This window comes from Pyrenophora tritici-repentis, chromosome 5, assembly GCF_003171515.1.
Source record: "Pyrenophora tritici-repentis strain M4 chromosome 5, whole genome shotgun sequence".
Lineage (NCBI taxonomy): Eukaryota > Fungi > Ascomycota > Dothideomycetes > Pleosporales > Pleosporaceae > Pyrenophora > Pyrenophora tritici-repentis.
This window is the reverse complement of record NC_089394.1, coordinates 2,933,485-2,957,847: the sequence shown is the minus strand read 5'-3', so window position 1 is coordinate 2,957,847 and position 24,363 is coordinate 2,933,485. Positions and strand designations below refer to the sequence as shown.

The 24,363-nt window shown below is 51.0% G+C and overlaps 11 protein-coding genes across 11 annotated transcripts; 6 read left to right on the top strand and 5 right to left on the bottom strand.

Moving 5' to 3' along the window:
* Positions 1-404: 404 nt before the first annotated feature.
* Positions 405-6,470, top strand: PtrM4_111180 (SEN1-N multi-domain protein; the record flags this gene model as incomplete). Its single annotated transcript, XM_001935654.2, has 3 exons — positions 405-433; positions 581-4,438; positions 4,490-6,470. 3 exons carry the CDS (start codon positions 405-407, stop codon positions 6,468-6,470), a joined length of 5,868 nt encoding a protein of 1,955 aa, XP_001935689.2.
* Positions 6,471-7,846: 1,376 nt separating this feature from the next.
* Positions 7,847-10,060, top strand: PtrM4_111170 (uncharacterized protein; the record flags this gene model as incomplete). Its single annotated transcript, XM_001935655.1, has 1 exon — positions 7,847-10,060. One exon carries the CDS (start codon positions 7,847-7,849, stop codon positions 10,058-10,060), a length of 2,214 nt encoding a protein of 737 aa, XP_001935690.1.
* A 571-nt stretch (positions 10,061-10,631) lies between these two features.
* PtrM4_111160 (uncharacterized protein) lies at positions 10,632-11,196 on the top strand (the record flags this gene model as incomplete). The annotated part of the gene is made up of 2 exons (XM_001935656.2): positions 10,632-10,799; positions 10,852-11,196. The coding sequence occupies 2 exons, from the start codon at positions 10,632-10,634 to the stop codon at positions 11,194-11,196; spliced, it is 513 nt and encodes a 170-aa protein (XP_001935691.1).
* A 421-nt stretch (positions 11,197-11,617) lies between these two features.
* PtrM4_111150 (AdoMet-MTase domain containing protein) lies at positions 11,618-13,531 on the top strand (the record flags this gene model as incomplete). Its single annotated transcript, XM_066107914.1, has 2 exons — positions 11,618-12,222; positions 12,364-13,531. 2 exons carry the CDS (start codon positions 11,618-11,620, stop codon positions 13,529-13,531), a joined length of 1,773 nt encoding a protein of 590 aa, XP_065962363.1.
* An 85-nt stretch (positions 13,532-13,616) lies between these two features.
* On the bottom strand, positions 13,617-14,629 carry PtrM4_111140 (40S ribosomal protein eS10; the record flags this gene model as incomplete). Its single annotated transcript, XM_001935658.2, has 6 exons — positions 13,617-13,651; positions 13,999-14,166; positions 14,217-14,223; positions 14,280-14,356; positions 14,451-14,464; positions 14,592-14,629. 6 exons carry the CDS (start codon positions 14,627-14,629, stop codon positions 13,617-13,619), a joined length of 339 nt encoding a protein of 112 aa, XP_001935693.2.
* Positions 14,630-14,901: 272 nt separating this feature from the next.
* PtrM4_111130 (Telomere-Sde2 multi-domain protein) lies at positions 14,902-15,717 on the top strand (the record flags this gene model as incomplete). The annotated part of the gene is made up of 1 exon (XM_001935659.2): positions 14,902-15,717. One exon carries the CDS (start codon positions 14,902-14,904, stop codon positions 15,715-15,717), a length of 816 nt encoding a protein of 271 aa, XP_001935694.1.
* Positions 15,718-16,196: 479 nt separating this feature from the next.
* PtrM4_111120 (ArgE, Acetylornithine deacetylase-Succinyl-diaminopimelate desuccinylase and related deacylase) lies at positions 16,197-17,810 on the top strand (the record flags this gene model as incomplete). Its single annotated transcript, XM_001935660.2, has 3 exons — positions 16,197-16,444; positions 16,493-16,584; positions 16,639-17,810. 3 exons carry the CDS (start codon positions 16,197-16,199, stop codon positions 17,808-17,810), a joined length of 1,512 nt encoding a protein of 503 aa, XP_001935695.2.
* Positions 17,811-17,969: 159 nt separating this feature from the next.
* On the bottom strand, positions 17,970-19,133 carry PtrM4_111110 (uncharacterized protein; the record flags this gene model as incomplete). The annotated part of the gene is made up of 3 exons (XM_066107913.1): positions 17,970-18,639; positions 18,703-18,886; positions 18,938-19,133. 3 exons carry the CDS (start codon positions 19,131-19,133, stop codon positions 17,970-17,972), a joined length of 1,050 nt encoding a protein of 349 aa, XP_065962362.1.
* Positions 19,134-20,375: 1,242 nt separating this feature from the next.
* Positions 20,376-21,296, bottom strand: PtrM4_111100 (uncharacterized protein; the record flags this gene model as incomplete). The annotated part of the gene is made up of 2 exons (XM_001935661.2): positions 20,376-21,009; positions 21,061-21,296. The coding sequence occupies 2 exons, from the start codon at positions 21,294-21,296 to the stop codon at positions 20,376-20,378; spliced, it is 870 nt and encodes a 289-aa protein (XP_001935696.2).
* A 755-nt stretch (positions 21,297-22,051) lies between these two features.
* On the bottom strand, positions 22,052-22,555 carry PtrM4_111090 (uncharacterized protein; the record flags this gene model as incomplete). The annotated part of the gene is made up of 1 exon (XM_001935662.2): positions 22,052-22,555. The coding sequence occupies one exon, from the start codon at positions 22,553-22,555 to the stop codon at positions 22,052-22,054; it is 504 nt and encodes a 167-aa protein (XP_001935697.2).
* A 246-nt stretch (positions 22,556-22,801) lies between these two features.
* On the bottom strand, positions 22,802-24,265 carry PtrM4_111080 (uncharacterized protein; the record flags this gene model as incomplete). The annotated part of the gene is made up of 5 exons (XM_066107912.1): positions 22,802-23,237; positions 23,305-23,400; positions 23,450-23,829; positions 23,894-24,021; positions 24,070-24,265. 5 exons carry the CDS (start codon positions 24,263-24,265, stop codon positions 22,802-22,804), a joined length of 1,236 nt encoding a protein of 411 aa, XP_065962361.1.
* Positions 24,266-24,363: the final 98 nt, after the last annotated feature.

Sequence of the window (24,363 nt, the reverse complement as noted above, 5' to 3'; positions counted from 1 at the left end):
TGGCAAGCCAAACGCGGGAGTGGGACGCTAGTGAACCGCGTCGGCAGGCGCGTTTGCCGGGGATCCTTTGATGCGCTGACGTCTGTCGTGTACTTCTTTCTATGCAACCTCAACGCACCATCTGCTCACCCTTTGCGTGATTGCACTCTTTACCGACACTCCTTTCCAATAGATAGACCGGACTGCTGTCAGCGCTTCCCTGGTCCTTCTACCAATACTTGCACCAAGTCTGGAAGGGGCGCATCGGGTGCTGGCAGGATAGAAATCATTTCCCCTAGAGGTAATTGCAGCCTTCTGCACTTCCATAGAGAACCCAGGGCGTTCAATTTCACCCTGCGCTCTCATCTCTTCCAGGCAAGTGGGTGGGGCATCCTCCCAGGTGAAAGTGAAAGTGAGTGTGAGATATGTCGGAGGAAATAGTTGAGAAGCTCAAGTAAGTACCGAGACGCACTAAAGCTCATTTCTTTTACCTGTCTTGTTCTTTTATGCCACAAAAATCTTCAAGGCAGCATGGTCTGTTACTGTTCCTTCCATCTGCGCCCTCAGCACCCAACATGGCTAACCACCCCGTTCCCCTCAGCGAGCTACGAGACTTGCCCGAAGACCAACATCTATTCTGCCCTCGCATCGGCGAAGACGGATCTGTGTACTACGAAGAGGATGTGGCCGCATATCCACCCGAAACCGACCCCACGGAACTCGCCCACCGTAAGCTAAGGGTGCAAGAAGCCGAAGACCGAAAATGGACAGCGCTCAAGGCAACCGAGATACTGGCTTTCGATGACGAAGACGCAGGACCACACAAGGAATGGATGACCAATCGGCTCAACCAACTTATGCAGAGCTGCGACGTCTGCGTAAGAGTCTTTCACCAGTCCCGCACAGCATGGCAGTCTCGACTTCTTGACACATTCGACGAGGAGAATGTTCGCATATTCATGGAAGCAATGGACAAGCAATGTCTGGGCCGCATACAGAAGGGCTTGGACGAGGCCAACGAGATATTGAGCAAAGCGGATCCCAAAACGCGATCAGTGCGCCTGCTACCGAATGAATGTACCTACGGTTTCTTCGAGGCACTGAGCTGTGACGCCCTGATACGGAATGAAGAACTCCTCCAGAAACACTTTGATACACCTTTCGACATGGTCCAGACAAAAAAGCGGTTGAAAGTGCAGACATACCTCCCGGCAATGACGCGCTTCCTCTTCAGCAGGGTCGAGAGGCGTCACAAGTGGGCGACCGAGTCATGGTCTACCTTCAAGCGAAACTTGCTCAAGTCCGAATGGGATTGGGCTGTACGGGACTATATGACAAGTGTTATGATGAAGGTACAGATGTACTGCTTGGACAAAGACCTCGTGCCTCTTTTCTGGGGTGGCTCGCGGCTTATAGTCGCAAAGATGGACAGGGAGCTGATTACAGACTCTCTACGGGCTCTCGATGGAGATTTCTATCGCTTGATGCTCGATCACCTTTCGCTACCTTCTGAAGGCTTCCTTGATCTGATTGCAACCATGAAGCAACTACTGGAAACGTCTCCAATCGACTACTGGGATGGCATGAATGCCGTAACACCGTCCATTGCAACAGTGGTGGAACAAGTGTTCAACAGTCCTGTTTTCAACCAGCTACTTCTCGCCGCAGCCGACGAGAATGAGCAGAGTATGGTCAACCTACATGCTGCTTTCAGCTGGATACCGCCTTTTCTTGACTCTATCAAGCTGGCAAACCTTGGACCCGCAACCCGTCCTTTTGCACAGGCGCTTCTTGGCCGCTTCCAGTCTGACCGTTACTCAGCAACGTCTCGAGCGTATTGCTACAGGGAAGGCCTCAAAGTTTTGGACTACGCCTTCCGTAAAATGGGGGAAGGCAAGACCACGGACAAGTTCGTCGGTCAACCTGTTGTCAACGGTATGCTAGATATGCTGTCAACCTTCATACAGTCCCTCGTCATGAACCTGAAGGATTTCAAAACTAGCAAAAATGTCAAAGATATGCAATTAGCACTCTCAGTAATTGAGCATGCCTTCAAGCTAGAGGCGCACTCTCTGATCGTCGAGAGGATTCTGATATCTGCAAAGCAACCGTCGCCCACAGAGACACCACCTTCTAGTCCCATATGGAAGACAGTCCTGCGAGCCATAGGTCCTGAAAGCTTGGAATTAGCGACACATCTGCTCATCGCCAGTAGAAGTTTGATCGGCCTTGAACCGCTACAGATGAAGTCCGGTGTCGATAAGGTGCCTGCCACAGTACGGCATTTCAATAGTCGCTTTGGGCTATTATCTCAATCCATCACCGATGTTGTGGAGAGGTTGTCGGGATATGATCCCTCTCTCATGCGAGCGCTATTTGGACAACGACCTGCAGCTAGCGCCATCATCTCTCTGATGTTCTCATCCGTAGAGTCTACACGCCTCTCTGCACGCGATTTTCTAAAATTCATAAGCGGAGAACGGGAGCGTCGAGGTGCTTTGCAACACATGTTGCGTGCCCATTATAGGAACATGGTTCTCGGTATTTCAGATTCGATTCGCCAGGTTAGATCAAAGAAGGCCTTTGCTCCGGTACCGGACATGATCAAAACTTGCAGCGATATCATCGACATCATCTGCAACTCTCAGGACGGTATACTACGGGACCAAGAGTATGACTCTGAAGATGCCGCTGCGACGATGAGTCTCTGGGAGAACCTCTGGGATTCACTTACCATGATCTTTGCAACAACCGAAGGGTGGAGTAACCTGGGTTTCTACGACAAAAAAATGATGATGGACTTCTGTAGAGACACTATGCAATTTGCCGACATGCTGTTTGACCAATACAGCTTGTTTGTAACAGCCCTACAACCACCTACCACCGAAGAAGATGGGAGCACATCAGAGACAATGCTGCTGAAAGAGCTGTTGGCCCGGCCTGCCAACTCCATGGAGGGCCTGGCTAAGTGGCTTCGTCTTCGTGACGAGTTCCTGTCCAGCAAATCTGTCACTCTGATTAGCAAGCTTCTTGTCCGCCTACGTCGCGTGTCCATTGACATCGATGCCGGCGCGCTCTCATACATGGAAAGAGTGCTATCAGGAGACGTTCGGGCAAAGCTCAGCAAGATGCAACAAGCGGAGCTGCAACAAGCCCTTGAGGAGCATCTTGGCCGCACGCTCGTCAAGGAAGAGGAGCCTGTGAAACCAAAACAGGCCTCGATAAGCAAATGGATGTCCCCCGGCGTGACACCAACACCAGGACATGTCAAAGCCAACTTGTTGGCTAGCATGACCGCAGGAGCTACCAAGTTCCAAGAGCGACGAGAGCAGACGAAGGCTTCAGCAACAAAGGCTGTGCAACAAAAGGCTGCAGAAGACTTGAGGAACGCGCAGCAAGCCGAGTTCAAGCGCAAGCGGATACAAGAGAAAGAGAGAGCTGAGAAAGAAAGAGCCGCACTAGTCGCCAAGGCCAAAGCAGCTAGAGGCCTCTCTTCCCACACCGCGGAAGCAGGTTCAGGTCTCGAAGGCTTGGGTATCTTAGGCAAAGAACAGGCTGCCAAGGGAGAAGGCCTGATGCATTCTTCTGATGAATCGTCGGACGAACAAGGTGACATTGACGAAGATATGTTCGGGCCCAAGGGCATCAAGGCCAAGACTGGACCAAAGACGAACATGATCAATCAAATCAATGTCCAGATGCCGACCAAGAAGAGGCGACGGGTGCAATCCGGCAAGAGCATGCTCGCTCGTATAGCGCCTGATTTGAGTGGCCTACATGGCACGATACTCAACTGGGACTATTTCTACGACGGTCACTTCCCACCAAGGACTAGTAAGGGGGATTATTCTATGGTTATAAGTACCTTCCACACTCCCGACGATTACCAACGTACATTCGAACGCCTTCTACTATTGGAGGCATGGCAAAGCTTTATTAAAATGCGCGACGAACCTCTGGCAAAACCATACGAGATAACAATTTCCTCATCAGCAAGGGTCGATCAGTTTTCGGAAGTAGGCAGTACGTTGAAATACGGCGTGAGCAAGGAGATGCCCTTTTATGAAGGAGATATTATTCTCTTGTCGCAATCCAAACCCTCCGCGGACGTGCCGACATGTCTCGCCAGAGTGCACAATATCAAGAGAACGAAAGAACACTTCCAAATCACTTACCGCCTTATTCCAGGAAGCAAGCTTCAGAAGGTGTTCCAGAAAAACAACACATTGCTCGCAACCAAGATCGATTCAATTACATCGCTCGAGCGTGAGTATGCTGCGCTCAGAGGACTTCAGTACTACGACCTGTGCGACGAGATTATCAAGGCGAAACCTTCGCCACTTTTGACTTATAAGGATAGCCAAATACAGCCACTCATCTTGAACTACGACCTGACCTTGGCGCAAGGAAAAGCCATCAAGTCAGCCATTGACAACGATGGTTTTACCTTGATTCAAGGGTAAGTCATTTCACATGTGTCTAATCATGAACCCTACTAACGAGCTCTTAGTCCTCCTGGTACCGGAAAGACTAGGACAATCACAGCTATCGTTGGAGCAATCCTTAGTGGCAGCTTTCGTAATCGTGGCACTAACATCGCCGTGCCTGGTAAATCGCAATCAGACCCCACCCCGAAGAAGATACTAGTCTGTGCACCTAGTAACGCAGCAGTCGATGAGTTGTGTATGCGCCTCCGGCCAGGCATCAAGACTCTCGATGGTGAAGTACGTCAGATCAACATCGTACGTCTGGGTCGAAGCGACGCTGTCGAAGCCAACCTACAGGACCTGACGCTAGACGAACTTGTTGATAAGCGTTTGGGTGCAGATTCGAACAGTAATGAGCAAGAAGCGAGGCAGAAGGTGTTCGATGAGCACCAGGAAACATCCAAACAGTTGAGAGAAGCTTACGAACTACGAAACAAGGGTGAAGTGAAAGGAGATGCTGCAGCTAGGCTTGATAATGACATCAGTGCTCTGTACCACAAAAAGAAACTGCTCTCAGGCCAGATCGACGCTATCAAAGACAGTCAAGCGTCAACCGGCCGTAGAGCAGATTCGCGGCGAGACAAGGCGATTGCCGCCATCTTGAACGACGCACACGTGGTTTGTTCAACACTCAATGGATCCGGGCACCACATGTTTCGGACCATCGAAGTCGAATTTGACACGGTCATTGTCGACGAAGCTGCTCAATGTGTTGAGATGAGCGCACTCATTCCTCTCAAATACGGATGCGCCAAGTGTATCCTTGTTGGAGATCCGAAACAATTACCTCCAACGATCTTCTCGAAGGAAGCGGTCCGTTTCCGATACGCACAGAGCTTGTTCATGCGCATGCAGCAAAACCACCCAAATGACGTGCATCTACTTGATGTACAATATCGTATGCACCCGGAAATCAGCCAGTTTCCCAGCCAGACATTCTACGATGGCAAGCTCTTGGACGGTGGCGATATGGCCAGCGTGCGTAAGCAACCATGGCACCAGAGTTCGCTATTGGGACCCTATCGCTTCTTTGATGTGAAAGGACAGCAACAAAAAGCAACTTCGGGCAAATCACTCATGAACATTGCCGAGATCAATGTCGCATTGCAGTTGTATCACCGCCTCACGTCTGACTTCCCCAATTACAACTTCAAGGGTAAAATTGGCATCATCACACCATACAAGAGCCAGCTTTACGAGATAAAAGAGCGTTTCAAGAGAACGTATGGACAGACCATTGTCGAGGATATTGACTTCAACACGACAGATGCTTTCCAAGGTCGTGAAAACGAAATCATAATCTTCTCCTGTGTACGAGCTAATGGTGGCATTGGCTTCCTTGACGATGTTCGCCGTATGAACGTCGGTCTTACGCGAGCCAAGTCATCGCTGTGGGTATTGGGTGACTCGACGTCACTTCAATCAGGAGAGTACTGGAGAAAGCTGATTCTAAACGCACAAGAGAGGAAGCGGTTTACCGATGGACAGGTTTCAAGAATGCTTGAACAACATTCGAGCAATTTCCCAGCACCTAAGGAAGGTTATATGCAGGGCAACCGACCGATACCAGACGTCAAGCCAGAAGTTCAGTCGGCGAGTAACCAGCCCAACTCCTCCATGATGGAAGTTAAGAAGGAAGCGATCAAAACTGAGATGACGCTTGTACATCACGAGAAGCGCAAGTTCGAGCAACAGAGCAACGGCATGGACACCAAGCATGAAAGCAGTGATGTTGAGATGGAAGACGCTGCGTCCGAGTCTGCGCCCAACACGTCGAACGGAGGCAGTGGTCAGTCGACACCAGCTGCTCAGGCTGATGCGACGCGGAAAGGGTCCACTCCTGGCTTAGAGGGCTTAGAGGGAAGTAATGGGACGGCTGGGGCGCCTGCTCCTATCACGGGAGACGTCATCGGAGGCATGTCCAAGGCAAAGGCAAAGATTCGCAGGCGGCCTCGCCCACCACAGGATCCGTTCATCAAGAACAAGAAGCCGAAAAGCGGCTAATGCTGCAAGAGGCAAGAACGACGAAGCTGAGACCTGTGTGATAATACAGACATATGCATAACTCAGCGTGATGCTGCATCTACTATGTAGAACTTGGCGGGACTTCAGGCATTGAAGTCGCGCCCTCATGTATCATATACCTCTCCGATAGTCCAGGGCCATATGCCTATTAGTTTAACCGATATGATCTGCCATGAAGCCCGAGGCGCTTTGTGGCTCAGATCTGGCGGGCAACGATCGACATGCACGTCTGTGCTTAATCGTGAATCAGGGCGAATATTGTTTTCCCCTGGACCCCTTTCTAGCGCCCCTCCAGCCGTTCGTGAAGATTAGATTTCCTGCTGCATCGTGAGCTTCTAGTGCGTGATGCGCGTGGGCGTGGCTTGTGTCTGGCAAGAGGGACGCGACTTTCCCTGCTTCAGCGGATTATGCACTCGAGTACCACAACGATGCACACCGCCCTTTATCGCTCGTCGATTCCTGCATCTCCACACTGCAAGCAACAATCACCTGTCCTCCGTGCACGTTATTAGAGATCGGCAATTTGGTCGCTGCATCGTAACGTTCGCAAGGCGCTGCATCTCGGAAGAGGCAAGCTGCACATCGACCTCGTTATCTTTGTACCACTCAAATGCCAATCGGCTTTGTGCTCCTGTACTACATACTCGACGCGCTTGTTATCGTCATCGGCTAGTCAAATTACGCCTGGCCATCTGCTGCGGGCTGATCTTCCGGGTCATGCTTCTGGGTAACGCACTGACAGTCCAAGTTTAAGTTCACACTTGTGAGATGTCAATTTCCAGCCGCTCATCCCTGTCTGTCGGCCTCTTTTTACAACCTCATTCTTTCCAACGCTCTCCGTGAGGCCAAAGAAAAAAATTCTCCGGGACTTGTGCCCGGCTTTGGTCGTCGGCTACCGGCTTCGCTGTCAATACCTGCAGTGTCACACCTGGCGTCACCTCCCACCATCACGAGGTCAAACAACTACCCCTACCCTCAGATCCACACCGATTGTACGACGTGCTTCTCCTCCCTTCTACTCGAGAATCTGTCTTATCTGGCTGAAACCTGGGCGCAAGAAGGCTGCCGCTCGCCATACATTCCCAGTCGCTGAAGCCAATCCCGCGCCACCACCGCCAACCATCAAAGCCAAGATCCTATCTCATCCCTGCTCAAGGTTACAGTCAGCCTCCAGCAGTCTTCGTGAGATACCACACCACTACTCTACTGCGCTACCCTTTTCTTGGTTGTGCCACGTTCTCGCTCAGCGTTCCCCTGCTGGGTAGTGCTCACAATTCGAATTGGGATACCGGATTGGGAAGAGGTCTAGGATTCCGGCTTTCGATTTAAGGCTATCTGCCAATCCGGTCGCAAATATGACCTCTTCCTTGTCCACCGAAAGCCTCTTGAACGCCTTTCCCATGTTTGGACATACCGGTTGGAGTGCTCTCGAATATGCTGGCGCGTTTGAAGCGGCACGTCTGAGGGACACAAGCGCAACGTTGGAGTCGCTCAAGCGCAAATCAACGGCTTCGACGCAGGACGAGAACACCACGCCGCCGTCCACTGCAGGTACTCAGCCGACTGGCTCTGAGCCATCATCACCGGTGCACTTTATAGACGAGTTTGGATGTCAGCAAAGGCGCAAAGGTACCTTCCTCAACCACACTCCTCGCGACTTCGAGATGCGGACTTCTAGGCCGGACTCTGTAACGACCTCACAAGGAAACTACTCACGTCCTAGGACATCTCATGGAACTACTTCACCCAGCAAAGATCAGGGCTTCACGAGTCCACACGCATACAGCCCGTCAGTAGGCTCTTACATGTCAGACGTCCAGACCATGATTCGTCCCAAGGCTCCCGTCGAGTTGGATTCAATGGAAGTCCAGGCGTCGTCACCAAAAGTCCCCCAGTCTGTGGAAAGACAAATTCGTCGCTCATTGTCTGTCCCTACAGCTAGGGTACTGAATTACGAACCACGGTCCACCATCTCTTCCGGATATATGAGTCGAGATGACAGCGTTGGATGTGAGAGTCCACCAATCAGTCCTCTGCAAGACCAGAAGCGTCAGCGACGCCAAACGCCATTCAAGATTGCGAATCCGAAGGCAGCACGACATGCGCCATTGGAGCCCCTGGTTGCAAAGCACAGACGCAAAGCCAGCCACGACACCGTTATCGAATTACTTCCTCAGATCGAGACTGACCAAACTGGAGAAATGGGAACGTTTGGAGTGATTCAGAGATACTTTGATAGCCAGACGGGTGGGCCGGTCTTGGCATCAAAGTCACACCCCCAAGTTTGTTCGACAGATCCATTAGATGGATATCCTCCAGCATCTGGGCCCGCCTCTTTGAAGACAACTATAGAGCCCATCGCCATATATCCTATCGGAGAATTGGTCTTCAACGAGCCCCCGCCAGCAGTACCAGATCGAAGTCCAAAGCGGCTCACAAACCCAGCATTTCCACTTTCTGTCAAGTCCATCATGGCAACAGGTAACGATATTGACATTGCTGCCGATGGAAAGAAGTCGTCAGTCCATGAGCATGATTATCTGGAAGACGCTCTCAATCTGCCGAAAAAGCGGACTTCAAAACGCCTCGACGTGGGACAGGCCGGGCGTGTAGGCTGCTCCCAAGTAGGACGACTGGCGCCACCAATTCTAAGCCACGACGCCCTGACTGCGAGTGCTGACATGGGCCTGAACGATCTCAGCTACTACCTCAAGCATACTGGACCGACAACTGAACCTCAGCCGACAGTACTAGAGCGCAAGAAGATGAAGAAGCTATTCAAGGTCAAGCAGCGCAAAAGTCTGGCAGCTCGTGTGGGAACTGTGGAAAGCTCTCCACCCGGAGTACGCAGACAGGCATCCATTCCAACTTGTGCTCGCGAAATGACGACTTCTGGTGGAGCAAGGCACCTTAGGATCATCATACCAACCGAGAGTCCGCGTAATACTCAGCTCTTCTCCACTCCGCTGTCTCAACCTCGAACACAACGACGCTCTCGGCATGAATCCATTACCTTTGACGAGGAGATGCTCAATCCTTTGGCAAGCCCGGAGATTGAACGTATACTCGCCAAATTTGAGACCCGTGGTCGTTCTTTTTCAGCGCCGGTCTCTGCATCACAGCGCAGCCCGAAGAGACCTCCACAGTCACTCAAAGCTGTCCCTGTGGAAGACCATCCGCTTGCTGAGCCGCGTAAAAATCGAGAAGATCAAACCAGAGCCCGTAAGCTACGGGACTTGCAGCGCATCAAGCGAAAGCCTCTACCGTCTTATGGAGAGAAAGAGCAACATGTCAATGCCATTGGCGGGGCTCTTCCGACGCCGGCACACACACCGGAGCCTCTCCAAAGCTCTGCTCTTGATATCGATAGTGGCCACGACGAGGGCATTGAGGAGGAGAAGGAAGTCGGTGAGCTTGAGCAGTTGCAGGAGAAGGTTGTATTGCTAGAGAAACAAACCAAGGAGTTGAAGGAAGCGTTGGCATACATTGTAGGCCTAGAGCTGGACGGAGACCTGGAGACTGAGAAAGTTCTGAAGGCGTTCAAGCAGGTCAATTTTTCGCGTGGTTGAGTACTGGATATTGTTTTGGTGGCAAAGCAGGATAGAAGGATAGGTGATGAGATGTAATGACTAGTGCAGTATCACGGTCTAGATAGCGGTGATTTCTTTTTTAAGCAACTGCAGGCCACTACGTACAGTAGCTAGAACTAATACGGTATGCCTGTCTCCAAGCAGGCAGAAGTGGAGAGTTTGTTAACGGACATGAGGCTACTCCTGACGATCATGACGCCTATTGCAGAATATGCTAAATTTAGATCTGGTTCCTGGATTCTTAGGTGGCTTAGTCGGGACTTTTCAGCTATCTGCAAGTCCTACATATAACCATTTTCTTATATATTCCCTTCGCCTTTGAGCCAATTTTCTTACTTCTCTTCGCCCTTCAATCGCTCCGTCTACTTCCCTCTCTTCTCGCCGATTTGAAGCCGCGGTTCCTTTGCTCACCGCCCTCTTATCGATAGCGCACAAAATCCCCCCACGACCCTGTAACCAACGCATCCGCCAGCAAGCCACAACAGCTCAACGGCATCTCCAGCCCCCTCCACGACCCTCAATTCCTCGCCCAATCCCCATATCACCAACCATGGCAGCAACCGACGGCCCGCTCTTCAGCACCGACCTCATCTCCCCTGAAGTGCTCAAAGCACTCCCAGAAGGTTACGGATGCAGACCACTTGAGAAGAAGGATTACGCCAATGGCTTCCTTGATGTACTTAGAGTACTCACAACAGTCGGCGACATCACGGAAGAAGTATACAAAACCACCCCTCTTCCCCCACTACTCCCCACTAACACCCCAACAGCAATGGAACAAACGCTACGACTGGATGTCCGCCCGCAACGACGAATACTTCCTCCTCTGCATAACCGACTCCTCCAACGCCATCGTCGGCACCGGCGCCCTCATCGTCGAGCGCAAGTTCATCCACCAACTTGGTCTCGTCGGCCACATTGAGGACATTGCCGTGGCCAAGGACCAGCAGGGCAAGAAGTTGGGGTTGAGGATTATCCAGGCGCTCGACTTTGTGGCGGAGAAGGTGGGCTGTTATAAGACGATTTTGGATTGCTCCGAGGCGAATGAGGGGTTTTATGTAAAGTGTGGGTTCAAGAGGGCTGGGTTGGAGATGGCGCATTATTATGGGCGGTGAGCGGGGATTTTGGGGGGGTGAGGTAGGTATATGGGGTATGACGGCATTTGAGGCGTTTGGTTATATGGAGGTTCATGAGCTAGATCTCATGTTAGGGTGTGGGATATAGAAATGACTCATGAGGAGGGATCTGGAATCTGGAAAATGCACATGATTGTATTGCCCATTGACACCGCAGGTCCTCGATGAGTAGCATTCTGATATATATACGTGACTAGTGGTTGAAACTGACTGATATGTGCGATTTTGTTACTATGGAGCCATTGGTTTGCTCACAGCCAATGATGCTCAATCGGGATCCACTCTAACCTAATCAGGGCGCTTATATCGCGGGAACTCGCAAGGGACTTCAAGTTTGCTCACAACAAACTTGACTCATACCCCGAAAATAAGAGATGGACTTACAAAAAAGAATCGCAACATGAATGAATCTGGACAAGAAATATATCACGACGATACAGCAAGCAACATGGTTGATAATGCACCATCCACACCCAACAGCGAAGCAGCCATGACCCAACCGCCCTCGACTCCAAACCCAGCAGATGAACAACCACCCGACAACAACAAAAAATTCACCCCTTATGACCCATATCTAGCCCCAAAGATTCCCTCTGGCCTACCTCCAGAACTCTGGCTCCTCATCCACTCGGCCCCCGCAAACTTCGCACCTCAGTACTTTCTCGAAGTAACCCGCAACCTACTCGCCAATCCAAATCTAACCGCCTCTCATCTTGCCCGCGCAGAACTCTCGTACCAGTCCTTCAACGACGCGACATTTAATCCCAAAGCGCAGACGTCTGAAGAACTCGCTGGTATTGTGAAGCATTTGCGGGCGGAATGCCGGCCGAGGCTGCTTGAAGGTGGGGTGGAAGGGTATGAGCTAGAGTATACAGTTGTCCGAAAACTGGTGCCTAGGAATCCGAAACTAGATGAGTCGATCATGCAGACATGTCATTTGTTTGTATCTGAGGCAGATATCGCGGTGAAGAGTGAGGAACAGGAAGAGACAGTCAAGGCAGAAAGGTACATGATCATCTACATCCCACATGTAACTGACCACGAGCGCATGCCTTTCTACCACCCCAAAGTCCGCGCTCTGGCTATCCTTTACACCTTCTTCCCTTCTTCTTCTTCTTCTTCTTCTTCCTCCTCATCAGCAAGCAGCACGCTCATCCCGCCAAACACGGGCGTTCTATCAATCCACTACGACCTCTTCCCCACACTACCCCTAGACAACAGACTCGCGCGCACGGCGCTCAAACTCCTAGACGTCATACACAAGCACTCGCGCGGCCGGGCGGGCGGCTACACCAAACGCGTGCATCACGATCAGGTGATTGGGCAGAAGAGATTTCAAGACACGTATGCGTATCTCAAGGGCAAGTACGCGAGGGTGTTGATTGAAGGGTGGGTGGAGCAGACGCCGGCTGAGAAGCATGTTTTTGAGGATTTGGGTATTGCGGCGTTTTTGCACGAGGTGTGGGTGGATATGTATGGGGAGGTTGCATCCTCATCAAGAGAAGATCAAGGAGGAGAAAAGGGAGGAGAAGAGGATGGGAATACGACCGATCCAGACCACCGCAAAACAACCGCCCAAGCCAAGTTCCCTGGCTTCGTAGATATCGGCTGTGGAAACGGCCTCCTCGTGCATATCCTGAACAACGAAGGTTGGCATGGCTGGGGTTTCGATGCCCGAAGGAGGAAAACTTGGGATACCTTCCCTCCCGCACACACCGCTAAACTACACGAAATGCTCCTCGTACCCGCGATCTTACAGTCATCTTCCTCTCCTTCCTCGACAACAACAGCAGAACCCACCAACCCACCCCACCACAATGGCATCTTCCCCCCATCCACATTCATCATAAGTAACCACGCCGACGAACTCACACCCTGGACCCCGCTCCTCGCCCATCTAAACACCTCTCCCTTCATCGCTATACCATGTTGTTCGCACGACCTGGCAGGCACCAGGTTCCGCGCGCCTGTGCATGCGAAACACGTGCTGCATGATCCGACGACAGTGGAGTCGAAGAAGAATAAAGCGCCTTCTGCGTATGCCAGTTTGTGTAGTTGGTCGTGCCATTTGACGGAGAAGACGGGGTTTGTGGTGGAGAGGGAGCACTTGAGGATTCCGAGTACAAGAAATATTGCGGTGTTGGGGAGGAGGGTGCGGGATGAAGATAGAGGTTGTGCAAGTATGGAGGAGAGGCTGGTGTTTTTGAGGAAGTTTGTGGAAAAGGAAATGGGTGGTCAGAGTATTGCTCAGGTACGCGAAGCGTGGATGAAGAGTGGTGATGGGTTACTCAAGCCAGGGAAAGGTGGACATTGATAGACACTTCATGCAAGGTGGATATTTCGCATGAGTGTCCACACAATATAGAGTTCAAACAGAATATTCTCCAAGTCACTGAAGTTTACTGGGTATCATTGAAAACGTGGTCATCTAAGACTGCGACATCGCAACTCAGACAAGCGATCCATTCGTAGTATCATCCGGTCATTTCGCCATATCCGAATCCGAACCCATTTTGTTGTGCAAAAAAGCACTACATGAATATGAACCTGTCTCTAGCCTACTCTGAACACGCCACGCATGTGCCTACTAAGCAGCGGGAGCACCACGTCCTCGGCCAAAGCCACCACGGAACTCAGGCTTGAACTCGCCAGGCGCGGCACCCTCGGCCTTCTCGCCGGCGTCACGTCGTCGGTATCCGTCACGGTCGCCGCCACGGTCACCGCCACGTCCACCACGGCCTCCGCCACGGCGCTCACGGTCATCACCGCCTCCGAGCATACCCCGGGGAGGAGCAGAGCGCTGCTGCTTGATGTGGGTCTGGGGCACAATCTCGGCGGGGAGGTGGAGCCATTCACGGAGGTAGTCGAGACCCTCAGGGGTGAGGGTGTAGTAGTAGTATTGCCATGAGAAGCGGGTCTTGAGGTAGCCGCGGGAGGTCAGGGATTGGCCTATTTTTGATTAGACTGTGAAATGCTATTTCACGAGGAGCGAGACATACAGGCTTTCTGTATCGTGTTAGCGTTTGGATTGGATTTTGGAATTGATATTTTCAATCACTTACGACTACGTAAAGGTTCTTGGTGTCAATGTCGCCGTGCTTGGGAAGGTTGAAGTCCTTCTTGGCAACGAGTACGCCCTCTGGTGACCGTGTGTCAGCCTATCCCATTGCAAAAGTTGCAACAAAGTATAATTGTGCCATAGCCATGGCTCGAGTACGCGGGGAATTACTAACCTCGGAAGAGGTACCTGGGAAGACAAAGTTAGTTATTTCTTTCTTGTAGAGGGGTCAAGGGAAGCCAATGATCAAGTCGTATAGTTTCGTGCGAAACCCGAACCTAATTGCGCCCAATGACTTTGGTGGAGGTGGACTAACTCGTGGATCTTCTTGCGGTCGGCCTTGGGGATGAGCATCTTGACGTTTTGCGAGAAGTCTCGGGGATGCCTGGCGTTAGTTGTGAGGTCGATGGTTGAGAGTTCGTCGACGCGATTTCGACATAGATGGGTGGGCAGCTAGTCAGTCTAAGCGAACGCTATGACCAGCAGGTGCCAAGACCCCATCTCCAGTCTTCGCCGCTTTGCCCCCAACCAACCACCAACACATTCACTTCACGCGCAACCGCAATCTTTAAAAACACACAATCTACTGGGTTCCAATCTCGCCCTTGTACCCAACAACCGCAATCATGGACACCACCACACAGTCGCCCATTACCGTAATCGTCAATAGCATCCGCGGGCAAAACATCGCGTTCGCTACAGAGAAGGATGCACCTCTCACTTCCATCTACGACACACTCTACGAACGCGCACCTTGGATACAAAACTCATCCTACATCCTCACCACCAACTCGCGTCGATCAGTCCGCCATGACACAACACCCATCTCATCACTGCTTTCTTCGCCGGCAGACACATTTCTCTCCCTGCGTCTGACTGTACCGTTATGTGGTGGCAAAGGTGGTTTTGGATCGATTTTGCGCGCCCAGGGTGGTCGCATGTCCTCGCGCAAGAAGAAGCAAGGCGATGCAAATGGCTCGTCTCGCAACCTGGACGGACGACGCCTGCGCACAGTCACCGAAGCCAAGATACTCGCTGAGTACCTAGCCATCAAGCCGGAGATGGAGCAGCGAGAAAAAGACGAGCGTAGGAAGAAGTGGGAGGATATCGTCGAAAGCACCGAGCGAAAGCAGGATGAGCTCATGAACAGCAGAGGCACAGCACGTCTAGATGGAAAATGGGTAGAGGACAAAGAGGAAGCGGAGAACAAGACACGAGAGGCTATCGAGAAGATGCTCATGGCACAGCGGGAAAGCTCAGAGGAAGATGAAGACGATGTCCAGCCGACTGCTTCTGCATCAAAGCCAGTGCAGCAGCGGGCTATGTTCGGCTGGGATGACGAAGACGATGAATTTATGAGTGACAGTGAAGAAGAGGACGAAGTTTCTGAAGAGGATGCCCAACCCGTTGTTGAGGGCAAAGGAAAAGCAAGGGCCACTTGAGGTTATCCGGATAAGCTTGGGACTGGATATGAGGCGGTTTGATCATTAGCAGCATGCACGGGCGTTAAGGTGACTTTTTGAGCCATACATAGATACCCAATACCACAGTAATCTTCTCATGAATGCTGTGCCGTTCAAAATGTACATACTGTCAAGTACCCGCCGTGACCTACGTCAAAATCCCACGATCAATTGTAACACTCGACGTTGCAAGTTCTTTTATTGGCTGATCTGTTGCTCTACAACTTCTGCACTACCTCACTATCGCTGCTATCTCCTGTTGGAGTAAGTTTGGTGTCAACCGTCGGAGAACCTGCATATCACAACGCGGGATGACTAGTCCCGCACTACTGTTATCGGCTATCCGACCCGCCCCTTCCCCAACTTAGACGCCGGGCCATGTCATGAGATGCCGACTTCCATGACCTGTGCTGCCATGACTTCCTTTCATCTTCATTCTCTGTCTTTCTACTTTCACAATGGCTCTCTTGAACAGTAGGTTCCCTGCAGGCCTTCGGATTGCAAGCAGACGCTACCCTACGCTGAAAGCTGGACCGGCAAGGATTGGCTGCGAGCATTTCAGACGCTTCTCCAACTCGCCGCAATGGCAGATCAGGACTAAGGAGATGAATGATGAAATGATCAGGGATCTCAAAGTTAATCAAAAGCGGTTGATGGATAATATTCACCACACATGTCAATGGGGCATAGGGGAGCGATGGGGAGAGTGAGTACTTCAAAGATACTTGCTAATGAGGTGTGTTAATAAGGGCAGGAAGCCAACAGAGACAGGAATGAGCCGTCTGGCCCTCTCTGACACTGACAAAGCTGCACGTGACTGGTTTGCCGAGACAACAAAAGCCCTAGGTAAATTTGGCCACTACAACAATAGTATTCCAGTACCAGCTAACACCCATGTAGGATGTGAAGTCACTGTGGATGCCATGGGAAATCAATTCGCTGTTCGGCCAGGTCTTAGGAATGATAAGCCGCCAACATTTGTCGGAAGCCACCTTGACACCCAGCCAACTGGTGGAAGATATGATGGCATTCTAGGTGTTACAGCAGGTGTTGAGATGCTTAGAGTTCTCGCTGACAATTGGACGGAGACCGAGTATCCTGTCGGTGTGGTAAACTGGACCAATGAAGAAGGCGCCCGGTTTCCCATGTCCATGGTCGCGAGTGGAGTATGGGCAGGTTCTATACCTCTCGAAACGGCACATAATCTTCGTGAAGTCCATCCCGGAACTGCAACGATGAAGTCTGAACTTGAGCGTATTGGCTATCTGGGCAGCACACCAGCAAGTTACGAGGCTATGCCCATGGCGGCACACTTCGAACTTCATATCGAGCAAGGCCCGTTGCTGGAAATGGCCAACAAGAAGGTCGGCGTCGTCACCGGAGTCCAGGCGTATAAATGGCTCACCGTAAAAGTGAAAGGAAGAGACACTCATACTGGCACAACCGATCTCAAATCACGAGCGGACGCCTTATTGACTGCAAGCAAGATGATTATACACTCGCACCGTCTTGCAACCGCGAATTACGCGCTAGCATCAACAGGCATACTGAACTTGAAGCCTGGCTCCACGAACACAGTACCGGGCGAAGTGATTTTCAGTCTGGATATTCGATCACCCAAGGACGAAACAGTCGCGAAGATGAAAGAGCTGGTCCTCCGCGATTTCGCCAAGATAGCTGCCGGAGAAGACGTCGATGGCTCAAACTATGGTTGCACAAGCGCTCTTCCACTTACAGTCGACATTACCGAAGACTTCGACAGCCCAGCCACAAACTTCCACGCCGATTGCATCGCATCTGTCCGGCAGTCTGCGAACAAGATTCTCGGCCCCAACCAGTACATGGAGATGACATCTGGGGCTGGCCATGATAGTGTTTATGCCAGCAAGCGCTGCCCGACAAGCATGGTTTTCGTACCTTGCAGAGAAGGCGTAAGTCATAACCCACGCGAGTTTTGCAAAGAGGAAGACTGTGCACTAGGCGCACAAGTCTTGCTACAAAGCGTAGTCAGGTTCGACAGAATGAGGGACGAGAGGCGAGTCAGTTGGAAGCAAGAGCCATACACCCTGTGATATTCAGATTGGTTAAGTGTAGGACTTGGAAAGATATGGGCAGGTATGACAAATCCAAAATGTCATACCGAATTACGCCGCCTGACATAACATCATGATACATAAAAATATACAATAGTACACAAGGCCAACAGGCCAAGGGACCTGTTCAACCCACGTTCATGAAGATCTCCATCCGAAACTCCTTTGACTTTGTTTTTCATGCAACGTGCCCATGGGCCTGAAAGGTTGATTCCCAGGAGGCACAAAATCTCCGAATTCACTGACTGATTTGTGCGACGGCGCTATGTTTGGATCTGCTCCAGTGGGTGTCTGAAGGTTCCATGAAACTACCGATCCAGGTCCAGGGCCTGTTGTTACGGTTCCTTCACCTTTGAGTTGAGGTGGTTGCGACGGGTAAAGGGCTTCTCTTTTCTTCCTCCGGCTTCGCCGCCACCAACAGCAATATCCGATCAGTAGGGCAAAGAAGAGTACACCAGCTCCGGCTACTGATATCAGTGCGATTGCTGTGACACTGATTGGGCTTCCACCACCACCGCCGCCGCTGCTACTTCCACCGCTACTACTGCCACCGGTGGCACCACTGGGTGACGTATTCGTAGCAACTGGCACATTGAGACCTGGAACTACAATGCTGGAGCCAGAGTCCAACACCACACCACCTCCATTAGAATTCGAGTTTCCAGTCGGAGCCGCAGCGCCATTTGTCGGCGTCGCCAGCACAAGGATAGCTTCTGTCGCTGTCCCGCAAGTCAACGAGTAATATGTATTCGGGTCTCCGAGTGCCGCGCTGCGCGCATACTGGACACAATTGGGTGCCTCGCTTGAGCTACAATATACAAGTGAGTTTCATGGGATGAACGAGAGAAGTTGTTGATGGATAAATACGTACCACTGCAAGATTGAGCCGTAGATGGATGCGCAAACTGACTCTGGCAGGTCGAAGCCGTTGCAGCCACTTTCTCCGTATGGTCGACAGAATCCCCAGTTACCCTTGCACTCAACGTTGTTACAACATGCGAATGCGCTCTTTGTGGTGATGCAGTTGTAGTCCTGTGGACATGTCACGGCGGACGCTGTTTACATGCGTTAGACGGTGATTGCCGACGCTCTAGATATATGTGTACCTGAGTTTCCGCGAATGAACCCGCATGTCGCGATTGCTCTTTTGAATAGATCTCCATGCACGATCGGCGCTGGAGTAATAACACTTGCTGGTGCTTCTGCCTTGGCCCCCATTTCTCGTACTGCTACACCGGGAACATCTTTCGCAGCAGCCAGCCACAGGAAACTCGAAACCAAGAAGAAAATCTCTATCAGCATCGCGAACCTACTGTACAGTGAGACAGTTCGGGCCGTTATTGTTAGTATGTTTGTAGGTATTCAACGAACCTCGGGAAAGCGAACTGGTGGGTATCAAAGATGCGAGTACAGGTGACCTTATTCTTGGCTACCCCTGTAGACGAGCTGAAAGTTAAAAGTCTCAGCCTTGCTGCATTCATTTACAAATCCCGTGTTACCTCGGCCTAGCCGAGCGCCACCAATATTCTTGACAGGTTCTATTGGCGCGCTCGTTCGTGGGCGGGGTGGGACAGGAAGGCGGCCTCTGGGGGTGGGACATGGTGCTGGTATCTAACCGCTGTGCAAGCCTTGTGGCTGCGGACTAAAAAATTGGCTGTAAGTCTTCGGGTACACGGATAGAAATCTCTGGATGGGATTGTGTGTTTCTTGCTCTAGAGGTGTGGGTTATGGAGTGAGGATATGTGTATTGTCGTTTCCTAGCATGCAGGTGGTACGAGGAATGCGGGTGAAGCACAACAAAAAGTTCCCGCCTACCTACTCGTCGCCTCCCAAAGCTTCCTCGTAGCCTCCAACCTTTTTACTTTAGCACCCTTGAATACTAGTTTCCAGCTATCACTATGATTGTACAAGTCCACAAGGTCGCATTCATCCTCACCAGTCTGCCCACGTGATAGACCAATCTCATTCACAAAATTCCATTGCCGTCCGCACTTTTTGTCACACTGACACGGGACCCACTTAACGAAGCGCTTGAGCATTTCACGGCGGTTAGGCTCTATCGTCGTCATCTTTGGGACGTCGGGAAGCGACGTCTCTAGGTGAAGCATGTATAGAACTGCCATTATAAACGGTTTGCGATGGATGGACCTGCGCACGTTGTTCGTGTCGCGGAGCATGCGCATCCAGACTTCGAATACTTGCGAGGGAGAAGGTGTGCGACTGGGACCGAATTGCGCAAAGAAAGAGTCGACTGCAGCGAAATGTAAACATAGAAATACTTCGTAGGGATTTGAGATGCTTACAGGTTACTTTCCGGTCTCTTGGTTCGCACCGGTCATATATCTCTTCGTACTTGTAGTATGAATCCAATGTGAGACGCTGCCAGTATGCCGACGTATCCTTTCTGATGTACAGAGGCCCATTGTGTAGAGAGTAGAACAGCTTGGTCGGGACGGATTTTGCAAGGGGCTGGGATTTTACGGAAGATTTGGTAGGTACTATGAATTCTAGACATCAGTATAGAACTATAGAGTAGGTGCTCCATTAGGTGAAGTCCTCTACGACAGCGAGAGTCAACGCACTTTGCTCGGTCCCCGCCACATTCTTCCAGCGTTGTACCATTGCCACAGTTTCGGGGTCGTTTCCGTACGTCTCTGTTCGCGAAGCAATGGTACCCTTCATGCTTGCCTCGTCTATCGCCACTTCGGAAAGATCAGGTGGATTGAACCGGAAGTATCCTCCTCTGTCCGCCAACTTCATATGCGCAAGATGAAAGTTGTTCGCCGTGTGCTGTGTCTCCGTAGCGATTGAGGCGATGCTCTTTGCAACCTCAACCACTTTCTCTCCGAACCCACGGAGTGCTGGCTTGCCTGTGCCGATAGATACCAGCACGCGGATCTGCGAATCAAAATCCTCCTCCTCCTTGTCGAATTGAGACATTGCCTCGACGTATAGCTCCTGGATGGGATTGTTGAAGCCTAGGCCTGCATCGAGGAAACGGCGCGGTTCGCCAGCACGTGTAATCTCCATCGGCGGGAAGAACGAAGTTGCTGCTGATGTGGCGCGAGCTACTTCCCAGATCTTGACTTCGTTATAGAAGTTCGAGTGCTCGCCGTCTTTGGTATAATCGGTGAACAGAGTTGGTGCCCGGCTTTCCTCTGTAAGAGCGAGTACAACACTGTTCTCATATCAGAAAATTCGTTCAATCGTATAAGCGTCTTTGTCATACGTTCTGCATGTTGAATCCTTTGTTCCCCTAAAAGGATCATCCGATGTACGCCCAGCTTTCGATATCACTTGTTTGATCGCTTGCTCGATATGTTTGGTTTTGTACTTGGGTTGAACTTTGCCATTGCGGATTTTGAATGGGAGCTTCCTCCTGTCTTTCGGATCGAATATGACGTCCATCATCTCAATGTACGCCTCAATACATTGATCAATGGACATTTCCAGTCGACCAAGCATGATGGCAATCAGTCCTCCTGTACTGGTTCCGCATATCATGTCGAAATAATTGCATGGTTTGGGACTTCCCACGAAAGAGAGTATTTTCCTCAACATGTACAGTGAGGCAAGGCCACGTACGCCTCCTCCATCGAGACTGAGAAGTCGATAACCTCCTGGCGTCGGCATCTTCAAGGTGCTTGTAAATGTTAACACTGTGATCAGCAGAATGCAGGTACTAACATACTCAAATGCGCAAGGGGTTATAAAGGCTATGACAAGTAAATGAAAGAACGTAGTAGTCAGTCAGTGCTTCTGTGTACCATCAACGTTAGCTGCAGAAAACTCAATGAGAAATACGAACATGCTGCTGCCTATTCAGATTGACAGAAATCAGCCGCAATTACAGAATTCAAAGGGTCCTGCATTTCAATACCGTGCCCATGGTGGAACATCCAGGCCTCAGCCGCAGATGCCCACAGTGTAACCTTCTAGACACAGGGGCTAAGGTCGGTAACCCACTGGTCATCACACCCCACGGTGTTGTACATAGTAATTCCGGTTTTTAATCCTTGGCACACTACAGAAAGGTCGAGGTAGGAAGCTGCATACGAGAGTGGCATTGTGGCGTTGCTTGGCAGCGGAACAATTGGAAAAAGAGGGGTCCAAAACATTCAGCCTTGTGCCCGGAGGGGGCCTGATTGTCATACTTCCAAATCTAGAGTAGAAACCTCGGAGCTCTACACCGTGGTACATAACTTGAGCTTGCCCGACAATTACTTCCTTGGAAGCTTGGCCACCAGCCTTTCCCCAACTTCTCTTTTCAACTCTTCTACCGTGTCGCACATGGCGATTTCATATTTCTCACAGACGATTTGCACGTTGCCCTTTTTTGAAAATTCCTCTTGACAACATACCACTGCTTTCCCCGTATGCGCATAGAGTCCCAACTCAAGCAGCGTAATAGGCTGATCGGTCTTCCCTCCGAAGTGAAAGACTATCACATCGGCGATGCCTGCATGGTCCATCTCCCACTTGACTTGGTCTTTAAAGGGCTGGAAAGATATGTCTTCGATCCACGTGCTATCCCAAGCATCGCAAGTGGGGTCTAGAATAGCGATAGGGAGGTCTGAAAGTGAGGCTGAGAGATCCGCTCGCCAATCCTTTTCGGGATCGGTTGGCATGCCTCCATAAAGAATCACAGACGGTGATTCTACATCTGGTTTGTGGGGAGGTTTGTGAATGATGGCGCGAGCAGAGGTTGAGGTTTGTTGAGACATGTTTGCAGTGGTTGTGGAGAGGGGTCTGCAAGCACGATCCATTGACGTACATCATAACTAGTATTATGTAAGCCACTAACTAGCCAGCTGCCTGGCCCAGCCGCAGAGATCAACACGATACTTCCCAGCCCCAGTCTGGTACCCCCAAATTAACACATAAATTTACCGCAATCACTAATAGTACACACATGCGCAAGTCATTGTGACAGAACCAAGCAATCCAAATAGAGAGCCTCAACGCGGTGGTTATATCGCCCTTGCTGGTCCACCTGTCCAGACGTGTTGGGTATAAGCATCAGCCGGTGCGACTACGCCGCCCTCATAAGTAACCTGGACGGTCCGCTCATAAAGAATGGCTTCTTCACTGTCGTTGTCGGCCTTGAATCCGTGCCCGCTAACTTGAACGGTAGTCTCCCTCGGCTTCAAATCTTCTTTTGTCCCGACGCCAGCGAGAGGAATCTCGTCATCGCCGCCTTGAACAGTGTTCATCAATGTATCATATTGGCGTTTTTGATTGCCTGCGCTTCCCCATGTGCGTAGCCCAGGGCGGTTGCGGCCAGACGAATCCTTGTTGTCCGAGTTGCTGCCACTTTCGCCAATGAAACGCGGCGCTACGTGCCTGAAGAAGCGGCGCAAGGTGGGTAAGCAACAGCATATGATGAACAAGTTGGCTTCGACGATGCTGTGTCAAAGGTTAGCCAGAATTTCTTCGGGACTGTCAAAGCCCAGCACAATGGGAGTGCACTTACATCCAGAGAGAGCCTACGCCAATGATCCATGTCTGGTCCATATCTGTGATTGCAGGGAGAAGGACGACCAGGCGTATAATCGACGTGACCATGGTACTTGGTTTTGTCAGTACATGTTACCATAACCATTGCAGGTGACACTTACATGGAACCAACACCGAAGATAAGAGTCAGACCGATCTTCTGTTTTGTTGGCATTTGCAATCCCCAAATGGTCGGTATAGGAATGAGGATCAACATGATATCCGTTACAATACCGATCACAGCGGTGGTGATGTAGATGGCGCCTCTGTTCGTGCATTTCGCCGTCGGCAACAGCAGCGGGTCCCAGCTGGCGGCAATGGGCTTGCATGCGAAGACGACACTGAAAAAGATGCCGATGTATGCACCACTGCATATGAGACCGGTCGTCCATACTGCTGCTTGGTATCTCCTGGATGGCGAAAGTCGACTGTAAAAGACGCACAGCGTACATTTAGTCAGAGCACAGCATGGCGCATACACGAGAGGAGCAGCAAAAATAAGCTGAGATTATACCAAGTCAGTAAAGGGCCGGAGACACCTCGAAGACGAACGGAATTCAGCGTACACGCGAGTAGTAACCATAACGTTCAATTGGCATCTCCCAAGCATGCACACCAATAGCTTTGGCGGCGAAACCAGCCACCAGAAGAGCTTGTGTAGCTACTGATGCCATCCAACCGAGAATGATCATGCCTAGATCTTGTCAGTAAACTCTCAAGACTGACATATTAGGTCTGTTACCATCGTCAACTTGGAACTGCTTCATAAGATATATCTTTGTGTAGAGCCGCTGTATAAGGAACGCGAGGGCGAGAGCATTCTCTACGATGAACAGGATGTAAGTCTCTACGGCGAGCCTCCTCACAGGGTTCTCGAAATTGACTACATAGTCATCCGGTGGGGGGATTAATGTGATTGTGCCGTTGACGTTTGACATGGTGCCCCGAAGAACTGAACGAAGACCGAGTGCTCGAAGGGAATGCTATGGCGATCGGGAGCTGGACCCAACGGTTCCTCGTATGACGAACTGCACGA